Source organism: Pyxicephalus adspersus, chromosome 10 (assembly GCF_032062135.1).
Source record: "Pyxicephalus adspersus chromosome 10, UCB_Pads_2.0, whole genome shotgun sequence".
Lineage (NCBI taxonomy): Eukaryota > Metazoa > Chordata > Amphibia > Anura > Pyxicephalidae > Pyxicephalus > Pyxicephalus adspersus.
In genome coordinates this window covers 20120107-20132847 of record NC_092867.1, presented here as the reverse complement: position 1 = coordinate 20132847, position 12741 = coordinate 20120107, and the positions used below count along the sequence as shown (strand labels likewise).

General features: G+C 39.8%; 2 protein-coding genes across 3 annotated transcripts in view; one reads left to right on the top strand and one right to left on the bottom strand.

Moving 5' to 3' along the window:
• The window catches only part of SLK (STE20 like kinase), a gene marked incomplete in the record, with an annotated part of 49344 nt that extends 44070 nt beyond the window's left edge, over nucleotides 1-5274 (bottom strand). The window contains 1 exon segment of the mRNA XM_072424235.1: nucleotides 5063-5274. Coding sequence (XP_072280336.1) covers nucleotides 5063-5212 — 150 coding nt within the window.
• Nucleotides 5275-5684: 410 nt separating this feature from the next.
• STN1 (STN1 subunit of CST complex) overlaps nucleotides 5685-12741 on the top strand; it is a 31341-nt gene continuing 24284 nt past the window's right edge. Inside the window, exons 1-2 of one of the 2 annotated variants that reach the window (XM_072424236.1) lie at nucleotides 5706-5821; nucleotides 7960-8133. The gene's annotated coding sequence lies outside the window, so the exon portion shown is untranslated. Of the gene's footprint in view, nucleotides 5822-7959; nucleotides 8134-12741 lie in introns of both variants that reach the window. The other variant, XM_072424237.1, reaches the window with a different exon arrangement.

Genomic DNA, 12741 nt, shown 5'->3' with positions numbered 1-12741 from the left:
TGCTTCCCCAAATTAATTATGTAGGCAAAATATGGTACCTGTAATACAAGGGTGTCAAACTCAAATAGACAGAGGGCTTAGAAAACATTAGGCAAAAACAGGCCAACCTTGAAATGTATTGAAAAAATTGAGGAAATGTTTCCTTCTCATTAGATATAAACCCTTTTCATATGGAAACAAAAAGGTTTTGCTTCACATTCAATCTGGAACAAGCTTATAATAGACATTTTTTAATTTTATTTAAGAAAAAATGCCTCTTATGCCTCTTTCTCTACGTGTAGGCTTCTGAGTTAAATGTTAATGGTAACCTTTTTGCACAAGCTAACAATAATAATAACAATATTCTTAATCCAACCATTCAAGTCCATGCCTTGGAGTAGCAAGGAAAAGTACAGCTGAGGGGGAGTGCTGGAAATGCTAGACGCGGCCAATGCGGAGCTAAATCTTATGAGTGGCCCGCCGCTGAAACTCCCTCTTCATTGAAATAGCGCCGCTACTAAAATTCCAGGCATTATTTGCGTCTATAAAACAGTCCAATGCGGGGCCATGCATAGGCAGAGAGGCCGCTGGTCTATAGACACAAGTGATGTCGGGAATTGAAGTAGCGGCGCTATTTCAATGCAGCGGCAGGACAGCTGAAGTTCGTATTTAGGATTACTTTGGGAGCCAAAAAAAAAAGGACGTTGGGGGCCAGCTTTGGCACCCCTGCTGTAATAGATAAAGTTGGATATACTTACTTTCACCCAATTAACATTCACACTACCTAGGCAGGATCACTGCTGTTTCAAAAAAAAAAAAGTCCTGTAGAATGAAAAGGAATGGAATGGAGTATCTTCCTGCTCTGCATTCCAGAGGACTGTAGCCAAATAAGTGGATAGCTTGGGGAACAGTAAATAATGGTAACTTTATCCTTTAGACATACATACGGTGATCTAGAAGGGCCCAGCCGGCCTAAGTGGACCTTCCATTGTGTATAGACATAAGACCATCCCTATAATCAAAGGGATTGCTAAATGTCATGGGACACCTGTGCTGATGAGAGAATTACATATGACACAAACTAGGACTTATACAAAAAAAGAAATAAATGTACAGAAAAGTAAAATTAGTTCAAATACATGTAAATCCTAAATGAATGTTGTTTTCTATTTTTTTTTTTTTTTTATAAATGGTATTTAAACATTATTTTGACTAGTTGATGCATTTTAACACTTCTACTCTCCTTTAGACAAAGTGGGCCAAAATTAAAAACTTAAACAAAGTCGCAGGCCTAACTTGAAACTGAAATAGCACCGCTACTACCATTCCCTGCGTCTATAAAACAGTCCAATGCCGGGTCACGCAAAAGCAGAGAGGCCGCTGGTCTATAGAAGCAAGTGATGCCGGGATTGTAGTAGCGGCGCTATTTCAATGCAGCGGCAGGCAAGCTACAATTCATATTCATATGCATGTCATTTCCCAGAGTTGTTTCACCGATGATGCCAACACTAAAACATGCGTGTCTAGTGTATATTGGCAAAGTCTCCATTGAGAGATCAATGCAGGAAGTCAATTGAAAGCCATCAATATAACATTATCACCCTATAACACAGTGTGTGCCTGACTACCCCATTGTAGCAGGATTGCAAAGTATTATTTTTATTGGAGCTACAAATACAAAAATATTGAAATTGATTTTTAATGTGTTACGGCATGGGATTTTAACAATTAGGTTTACATGTAATTAAACATTTATAAATGAATGTACAACACATTCAACATGAGTTATTAGGATTACTCAGAAAAAACTACCAGAAACCAAGCATGCAAAGTCTTACTAGCTCAGTTAAGCATGTGTCAGTGCTCTTAAGAAGGCTGACAACACACAAGCAATAATATACTACAAATTTAATATTTTTTATGTCATGTTATGTTTAAAAATTATCATCATATTAAAAGACTAAATTCCCATATAAAGTGCAACAAGTCTGTATTTTTTTCCTTTTTTCAATTAGTTTTAATGGAGTAAGCAGAAAGAATATATTAGATGTACATGTGGCCGAGCACATAGGCAGCAGTTGTATAGAGAATTTTAGTAGCTCTCTCCAATTCTGACTCCTCACTTCCTGTTCACAGTGGGACTTTTATCTATTTTAACACTCTAAGAAAGGAAAGGAGAGGAGACAAGAAGGACCAAAAAATGGTTGCTAAGGCAGATGTTTGGAACTCCACTACAATAAGATATTAGTGTTTGGTTTTAAGGTTAAATGAAATATGCCGGGCTCAGTGTCCCGCATGCATCATCTTGTGATTGTGAGGTGGAGATGGGTGAGGCAGCCTGACTCATGTAAGTCTAAAGATGCATTCATCTCACTTTCTCCAAATCTTTCTAAGACTGCAAAAAAAAAAAAATCTGACACCTACTAAACACTTTCTGGAGTTCTAAATTACCAAAGAACCAAAGTTTCATACAACTTCTTTGTTTACTTACAAGTGCCATGTGGGGCCTGATTTATTAAAGCTCTCCAAGGCTGGCTAAGATACACTTTTCACAGTGAAGCTGGGTTATCAAGGAAACCTGGAATGGATCTGGCCTAGGATTGAAAACATTTTCTAACAGCAAACTACTTTTAAGAAATCCATTCCAAGTTTGCTGGATCACCCAGCTTCACTGTGGAAAGTGTATCCTCGCCATGCTTGGAGAGCTTTAATATATCAGGCCCATGGTGTCATTTTACAACACAAAAGTTTTTCATAGGTCTCCTTCTATTCCCAAAAAAACAGAATTATGCCACAATATGCGATTGTATATATAATATACCAAATGTATATCTAGAATCACTACTGTTTTGTACTGGACAGTGTTTCTCAGCCAGGGGTCCTGCAGAGGTTGTTAAGGGTACCCTTTAGCAAATTTGGAATTCTCAGATCAGTTACCACGAACATCAATTATCTTTTTAGCTATCTGCAAGGGTGGCATTGACCAGCACACTAAAATAAGTTGAGTTGTGGTTTTAGAAATTATAGCTATGGGTTAAAAAGTATTTAAAGGGTTCCTTTGTGTTAAAAAGTTTGAGAAAGGCTTGCATAGCCCAACATTATAGTGCAATATATTGTGTCAATATAGTGTGTCAATGCAAAGAAATCAAGCCTGGTTATTGAACCAGTGCATAGTGCAGATGAGCCTTTTTATTACAAAACATATCTGCATGCCTTATCGAAGACAAATCCTAAAGCAAAAGGGATTCTCATTTCTAAAAGTAAATGAAAATGAAAAACAGTCTTAGAGTTTTGGTTAGTATAAGATAAGGTACAAGTTGACCCATGTCATATTTCTTTTGCATCTGGTAAGGTTTGTTTTTCTTTACTTCCTGTACAGAGACACACCAGGAAGTACAAGAAGACATCCCCAAGCAAAGGGATATCCCCCTCATGTAGCATTACTACAGGAACAGGTTTTTCCACTGAAAGATGTCCCCTCAACTCCTGTCTTAGTGACAACTCAACAAAATTGCTTCTGCACCACTTTCTGTACCAGAAAAAATGGTCTTTATGACACCCAGCAGAGGGCCAGACAGCAATATAAACCTGACATATGTTCTATCACTTTGTTCTATCACAAAACACTTTTATAAATATAAAGAAAAATGTACTGCTAGTATACAATTGGTCACGTTTTTACTGAGAGATATATATAATTTCAATATAATTTTTTAAAGCTGGGTGGAAAAAAATTGTAGGTGGGTGGCAGCCCCTGTATTGTGACCCAACTCTTGAGTAAACACCCAAAAACAGACAGGTGGCTACTGAAAAGTGCCGGGTGGTGCACCCGGATAGAAGGGGCTGGGGAGAACACTGGGGAGAATATTCAGTTCCCTCAATTTATGTTTAATATTATTACATTTAATTTGCAGTTGAAAAACAAAATGTTTGTGTTTTTAAGATCACCTACCTCCCATTGTCAGATAGCATTTCATTACAGTTACTATTCCTTCCTGTTTATTTTCCTGACACTCAGCTTCTACATCGTTTCACAAATAGATAAAATAAGAACCAAGGGCCACTTTGTTTACCATGGATGATTATGTGTATCCAGACAGCTATCTAGTGCAAATAGGTCATTGCAGATGTCAGGAAGGTTTTAGGTTCAGTAAATAATGAGAGCAAAGTAGAATTAAAAAACCTTTACCAATGCAGATATAAAAGATGCCATGGCTACCTCTAGATCTAAACATGCTAGTTGCCTGGCTATTTTTACCCACTGTCTACGATTTTTGCCCCTGGAACAATTATATTAATAGGAAAGTCTGATACTCAAGCTTCACAGATATACTTACGAACATTTATTATTTCAGATCACTGACTAAAAGCAAATCAATCCTAAGGGCAGGGTCACTCCCGTTTATTTAATACATGGTTTTGCATCTTGCCAGCCACTTAAGTGCTCGCCTGGCAGCGCTGGTTCAAAAAGAACCGGCGTCTGCACAACTGGCGGCAGTGATGGGGTACTAGTACTGCAGCATCTATTCATTCTCTATGGGGGCTGACGCAGGGTGATACCACGTATAGCATCTACCCATGTGGCAGCGTTTCCTGGCATGAAGAAGTGGTAAACGCACCGCAATATCACTGCCAATTATTATTATTAAACAGGATTTATATAGCACCAACATAATACACTGAGTTGTACATTAAATAGGGGTTGCAAATGACAGACGAATACAGACAGTGACACAGGAGGAGGAGAGGACCCTGCCCCGAAGAGCTTACAATCCAGGAGGTGGGGGAAGTAACACACAATAGGAGGGGAGATTAGCCCTTAGAGATGCAAGGTGGGTCACTATTGTATGAGTCTTCCCCCCACCACCTAGATTGTAAGCTCCTCGGGGCAGGTTCCTCTCCTCCTTCTGTGTCACTGTCTGTCATTTGCAAGCCTTAATTAATGTACAGCCCCGCAAAATATGTTGGTGCTATATAAATCCTGTTTAGTAATAAAATTGCCAATCCCTTAGTTTAGGTTTATAGAAAGATAAACGCAGATAATACACAGTATCCTCACTATACCACCTCGATTTTCTCTCACCTTATACACTTTCCCAAAAGCTCCATCACCCAGTTCCCCTATGATCTCCCAGATCTCTTCTGGGTTCTGATCCCTTTTGACATGTTCATATTGCTTCTTCTTCTTGTCTCCACCGAGCTTAAAGATCCTCCTGAAGTTAAAGAAAGACATTTCCTCTGTTTTTGGTGGCTGCTGCCCAATCCCCAGCCCTGGATGGGGAGCTGAATGTGTTTACCCTGTCAGTGGGGGGCAGCTGGCTTCATGCCCCTTCCACTATACAGAGAGGAGATCACACTTGATCGGAGATTTTCAGATAGTTTGTGATGGTGGTTATAAATCAGATCCCTTTGTGATCTTCTTGTGATCCTTTAAGGTTTCTCTTTTGCTTGCTGACCAATCCTGCAGAGTTCTATCCACCTGGATCCCGTCTTTGATTTCCTTGTTTATCCTTTAGGACCCTTTTAGGGTGAATGATTACCCTGGGTAGATCCCAATGGTTGTCAGGGGTGATCCAGGAGTCACAGGAAGCCAGCAGTGTCACAGAATGCTCAGTAACCCGGGGTGTCTGGAATGTCACTCAGGTAAGGAGGAGGGATGTCACAATACACCTGCCCAGGATCCCTTAGCAGGCCGCGGGCAGCTCGCACATTACTGTCAGGCCCAGCCCATTATCACACGGCCTGGCTGGAGGAGGAGAAGGAGGAGGAAGAGGCGGGGGAGTGACCCGAGCGCTGTGTAGGATGCCCGTCTCCCGCCCTGACACCCGAACACAAGGAAGAGGTAAGATAGCGGAATAGACTCGGAGCGCAGGGAAAACAAGAGACACGGTCACTTCCTCTGTGCCAGGCCTGTGCGCGCCCCCGACAAGGAGCCTTCACAGATACTGAGCGCGCACGTGTTCCCCAGGCAACATGAGTGTTTTTTTTTCTGTCATCTAACTTTATTGACACTCTGGGCCTGGGCGTGAGATAGACACGTGAAAGTTGCAAAGGGTTCAATGACTTTTTCCTGGTTTTATTTTAGTGATTTAAAGATCAACTAAACTCAAAAATGCCTAAAACAAAAAATACACTTACCTTCAATCCCGCAGCACAGTCGATAGGTCCTGAGGTCTCATCCATCAGAACTAGCTTCGTCCCAGTATCCGTCTTTGGGCCGGAGCTCCAGGCGCTGCCATCTTCTCCTTTTCTAACTAGGTCTTCTTACTTCACCCAACCCAGACGCAATATCAGGTGGTAGAGTTGGGGGGGAAAAATGTGCATTTCTGCGCATGCCTGAGATGCTTGGACATGCAAAGAATAAGCACCCAAATGCCTCCCAGGATGGGTGACGTAGGTATCCCGGGAGGCTGGGCACTCCCATTCATTCTCGATCAACTAATTAAAGAGGAACTAAACTGAAAAGTCCCCAAAACAAAAATCACTTACCCTTAATCCCCCAGCACAGTCAATCAGTCGGGAGGTCTCTTCCTTCTGGTCCCTCCTCGTCCCGGCATCCGTCTTCGCTCCAGGCGCCACCATTTCCTTTTCATCCTGGTTCTTCTTCCTACGTCACCCAACCCAGGAGGGAGATCAGGTGACGTAATTGGGGGAAAAAACTGCCAGTTTCACTGCACATGCGTGAAATAGCCTTTTTTTTCTCCCTTTTGGCGTAAGGGGTCCTTCTGTGCATGCTCGAGGCATGCGCAGAAGGCGCACTCAAGACCCTCCCAGGAGGCATGACGTAGGTATCCCAGGAGACTTTGCGCTCCTGATCATTCTCAATTGCCTAGGCCTTTTTATGTAAAGTGAAATTTCTGAGTTTATGTACGCTTTAACTATTGTTTTTAAGGGAAACATCTTACTGTAATTTAATTCGACTAATCACTGTGTGAAAGAGTCGTTCAATCAAAATGAGCTGACACATTGGGGTAGACATCAGTTGTGTCTTAAATGTTGATTCATCAGTGGCCTTTGTGCTGTTTGGGGGCATCTCCCACTATTATATATTCTTTATTTGACACTATAGCATATAAATGCCATAGTAACCCATATAGCCACTTCTATGGTCATGTGAATGGGGCCCTGTCTTCCGAATTGTGGGGCCCCAAAGTTGTGGTGTTTACCATAAAAGTGGCACCTGTGAGGGTCCTTTGACACTTACAAACCAGGTTTAGGGTCTCATAATAGGAAGCTCGAAATAAATGAAGTTTCTGCCAATATTTATGACAAGCCAACCTATTTTACAACCCCATTGGGCTAGGGATGCACATTATGAGATGCACAAAACTTCAGTGACCCACTGTGTACCCTGAAAAATGGCCCCCAAAATCCTGTCAAGGATATTGGGGTTTCAAGTGGGTGAGTAGGCAGCAAAATATGATGGGCACATTTGATATAAAACAATTCTTCCTGAAAGGGGGGGTGGAGTGGTGGGTAGTAGTGAGGGTTTAGGAAACAGAAGAAAATAGGTATGCAAGTTTGAAAAGATGGGTTCTCTTTTAAATGAGCAGAAAGTAGAACCAAGCCGAATACGACGAGGAAGACCATTCCAGAGAGTCGGGGCAGCTCTAGAAAAGTCTTGGAGCCGTGCATGTAAGGTTATGAGTGAGGAAGTCAGTAGTGGGTCATTGGAAGCGCAAAGAGTGACCCTAGGGGGGTGTTTTTTTACCAGGTTTTTCATTGGACAAGAAAAGACTTTACTTCCTAGCAGCACAACCTTCATAAATACCAGCTGTGCTTAAAGGGCTTGGGTTAAAACTGTTCATATAGAAATTGCCTGTTGTGGTTTTGATGCAGTGCTTGAGGTTACTGCTAAAGTTTATCATTATATCATAAAGTAATACGTTTTGTATGTAACATTAAGTTTTATTTCCTGTGAAAATATGTATGTTTCTGTATGCCAACAGTAAACGTGCAAAACGTTATTTTTAACCTCAGATATGCGTCAGATCTAATGCAAGGAAGATGTGTTGTACCTACATAAATTGAATTACCTATCCAGCCTCCAGATTGCTCACCGGACAATGAATACAAGCCATCACTTAGTCTAATAAGCAGAGGGGTGATCTTAGAAGAAAAGTTGGTTTTGGAAATAGTAGAGTGGCTCTGCAGGTAATAATATAAACAAGTGTATATTTCCAGTCTGCCTAGAAGCTTGTTCTCTTTTAGGACTTGTTCACATGGGCTACAATTTGTATAGAACATTGTATGCAACATGATTCAATAGCCTTGTGGAATAATTTAAAGTAAACATATACTGAACAAATATTTAAGCTGCCTGGTTCCAAAAATCCTGGTTGATGTTCTAATCCTCTGCTTCTAATGCCTTCTAAATCACTGACCCACAATGTGTATACAGCTCAGGTATTCATCTGATTCTGCCTCACAATTTGTCATACAATTATCTGCATACTTGTTATACCCGAGTTACTAAAATCAGAGGATCAGCATAACATTCAGACAACTAATTTGCTTTAAAATTGGTTTATCAATGGCATTTTACATAGATTATCCATAGCAGGTACACTTTATATTTCAGTACTGTTTTTTAGACAAGATATAAATGAAAGCGGTTTTCACATCACATAGTAAAACCAAGAGTGTAAACATAGTTGTATATATATAAATCCTGTTTAATAATAATAATAGTTGTACAAAGCTTAAAATCAGAATCATCACTCGACAATACAGGTATGTAGAGGACAATCGTTCCATTAAATGTATATTTCTGGTAAAACAACTCCTCATAGAAAAAAAAAAGTAAGAATCTATAAGAGCAATTCCCACCAACTTCATAATTTACTATTCAGCTGCAATTTGGGGTGGTTAATTGCAATACTTTACAAAGATCTTAAAGAGATTGAGGTGACATTTGACTTGGTTTTGAAACATTTAGGTTGATGTTCTGATCATCTGCTGAATATTTTCTTCTGAACCTTTTGTATTTCTGACCCAGAAAGAGTATACAGCTCAGGTGTTCAGCTAATTGTCACACAACTTGTCATACAGTTATCTGTATGTTTGTTTCAGGCTGTGGCTGAAACTACTGACATTTACAGATTAGCTTTACATCCAAGCAATTAACATTCTTCAGAATGAGTTAAAAAATGGCATTTTATATAATCTGTCAATGATACGTTCACTTTAATGGGAGTGCTGACTCACTTTAAATAGGCTGCTAGCAGGCATCATCTGAACCCTAATGGCCTCTTGTTTAAAGGGACAGTCAGCACTAATATAAAGCTCTGTGCCAACAACCCAGTACTAGAACTGATTTTTTTTAAAGGATTCAGTGCAGCTTGGGAAATGGTTTACAAAGGCTTTGCAAAGACTTTCTGTACACACCAAGCCTGATTTATTACCGCTTTCCAAGACTAGAGAAGATGGACTATCATGGGAGAATGTGGGTGATCCAGCAAACATGGAACAGATTTTTTAAAAAAATATTTGATATTAGTTTGCAAATAATTTTAATCCTGGAACCAGATTTGTTTCAGATTTGCTGGATCACCCATGTTCACCCATGATGAGATATATTCTCCAGTTTTAGAGAGCTATAATAAATCAGGTCCACTGTTTTTGTTTAAGCTGGGGCCCATGTGATCAAAGGCTGTTGGCTCATTCTATGTGCCTGATTTTACTGTATTTTGCAAATGAAAAGAATTCATGCAAATCCAATGTTTTCTAGAGAACTTGCTTCCAATAATACAGTGTGTTTTTGAAAATTTTGAATTGGCTCCTACTTTTCTCTGGATCCCGTGAATGTGTTAGCCTTTAAAACATCTCCAAGAATTAATTTTGAGGGGCTTAACACAGACAAAGGGGAGTGAGAGGAGGGAGACAAAAGATGGCTTTTTGGAAGAATATTTAGTAAATAAAACAATTACTTTTTAATTGATATAAGTTTCACGCATAAATTTACATCGATGAGGCATAACATTACAAAGTGGGCTCATGGAGGATAACATGAGACCATTTTTACATGTCACAAACTATCACGTTCAAGATAATAAGGATTTTGCACATTATCTTTTTCAGGGGATACAGAGACTCACATTGGTGACAGTTGTTAGCCAAAGGATGACATGAAAAAAAAGAGTGGGGGGGTTTGAACTTCCTTTGGCTAACAACGTGAGTCTCTGTATCCCCTGAGGAAGCAAATGTGTGAAACGTGCCGGAAAACAGGACAAATCCTCATCATTTTGAACATGATAGTTTGCGACATGTAAAAATGGTCACATGTTATGTTCCATGAACCCCTTTTGTAATGTTATGCCTCATCAAATTAAATTAATGTGAGAAACTTATATCAATTAAAAAGTAATTGTTTTATTCACTAAATAATCTGCAAAAAAAAGCCAACTTTTGTCCTCCTTTCCTATCATTGTTAATGATTTAGGCTTGGTAAGTAGATACCACTTTTATTACTTTGTTTCCGCTTTTGGTATGCCTCTCTCTTTTACTACAGACAAGGGTGTTCTACCATCCTCAGAGTAAAAAAAAGTGAAATAAATTTGCTTTTAATAGAATTTTATTCACTTGAGAAAAAAATTGATACATGCTTCTTTAAGCAGAAATACCATTAGCAACAAAAATATAACAAGAGTAAGCTTTCTGGGTTACAAAAATTGAAATAGAAAAATATTTTGCACAAAATTTGTGAGATCAGGTGAATCAAGGCCAGCATATTAATTGTCTTTTTATACAGTCTTTGAGATTTTATAATCTGCTTTTTCTAGTTCAAAGCTGTCTTCAGGCCTAGAGGGTTATTTGTTTGTCATGTTAAATTATTTTTGTTATGCTCACATCATCTGGGTCACCAACTCACAAGTCATGACTCTGAACATTCAGAGGTTTCCATGGCGACACCAGTTAGACCTGCCATCTCACTTACCACGTGTGCAACCACTTGCAACTTCCTCCTTAAGGCTAAATTTAATAGATTTGGTCATTTTGAACACTAGAGAACAATCAAGACTTTAATCATGGATAGTTTTACCTGTATTGTTCTTTCACTGACATTACTATTTACATGTTGAAAACTATCTAAATGTAGCAACAGACACAGCACTAAACCCCAGCATTTTTATTTTTAGTGGAAAGTGTAAAAAAAAATGAATAGCCACATTCCCATCAATCAGCGAAGAGAACCTTTCTTTTTTTTCTATACTATTGCATATTTTTAAACCAACAAATGACCTGGGAAATTATGGAAACATTGTTTCAGTTTTGCTTAAAATGAGCAATTATGAGATATAAGTTAGTTTTATATCATGCTGGAATTTACCCTACCCAATTGTACTACCTCTGTGTCAGTTAACAAGTCAGTTAACAGGAAGAGATAATACAGGCTTGGCTTTTTGGAGAGCTATGTTCTCGCCCGATATCGACCCTGAGCGTATGTACATATGTATCTGGTGTGTGTACAGCACCCGTCTTTCATCGTCTGAACAACCGCCCTGGTGGATCCACGGACGATGGACGACAAACGATCTCATTAGAAGTGAGGGGGGAGAGCGGGGTGCCGCTCTGTCGTTCTCCCCCTCCCCTCTCCATAGAGCAGAACGATGCTGTATGTACAGCACTAGTTCATGCAATGTGCAGTCCTTAGTCGCTGGAAAGGATTGTTAAAGATCCTCTCCTACAACAATTATTGCACGTGTGTATGTAGCTTTAGGCTACGTACACACATCCAATGGTTCTTGGTCGATAATCGTCTCTGGACGAGAATCTGGCGTGTGTACAGCGCCCGTCGTCCATCGTCCGAATGACCGTCCTGGCAGGTCCACGGATGATGGACGACGAGCAAACCTTAATGGAAGTGAAGGGGGAGAGAGTGCAGCGGGGTGTCGATCCGTTGTTCTTCCCCTCCTCTCTCCATAAAACAGATTGGTGCTGTATGTACAGCACTCATTCATGCATCGTGCAGTAGTTTGTCGTTGGAAAGGATCATGAAAGATCCTTTCCAACGACAATTATTGCACTTGTGTATGCAGCCTTAGGTGAAGTCATAATAAAAGAAAAGCTAGGATATGTTAAACATTTGGAGAGGGGATCAAATACATTTTTGCAGAAGCTCCTCCTAGTAGCAGAAATCAGAGTTATAGAACCTTTTTGGTCCAGGGGCAGAGGACCTAGGAACAAGTTTATAGGTGATACATAGCCTCTGTTGCCAGTATAGAAGATTAATCTGTGCTTTCATTTATTTATAAAATAATTCAAAGATTTACCTAATTCTAATCTTTGTTTATGTCTAAGTTTTAAACTGTACATTTCCTTTAGGATCAATGTAAATTCACTGAATCCTCTTATAAGGAAAGTAACATTGTGAACCATATGCTTGGTGGCTCAGTGGTTAGCACTCTGGCCTTTGCAATGCTAGGTCCTAGATTCGAATCTCGGCCAGGACAGTATCTGCATGGAGTTTGCAGCTTCTCTGTGTGTTTTCGTGGGTTTCCTCCTGGTACTCCGGTTTCCTCCCACATTTCGTAAACATGCAGATAGGTTAATTGGCTTCTCCCTAAAATTGACCTTAGACTGTATTAATGACATATGACTATGGTAGGGATGCCTTAATGCTTGTGAGCCCCTTTGAGAGACAGCTAGTGACATGACTATGGACTTTGTACAGCGTTGCGTAATACACCGGCACTATATAAATACTAAGAAATATGCCTAATAATGTATTCAGTAAAGACTGCAAATCTATTTCCATCAGAA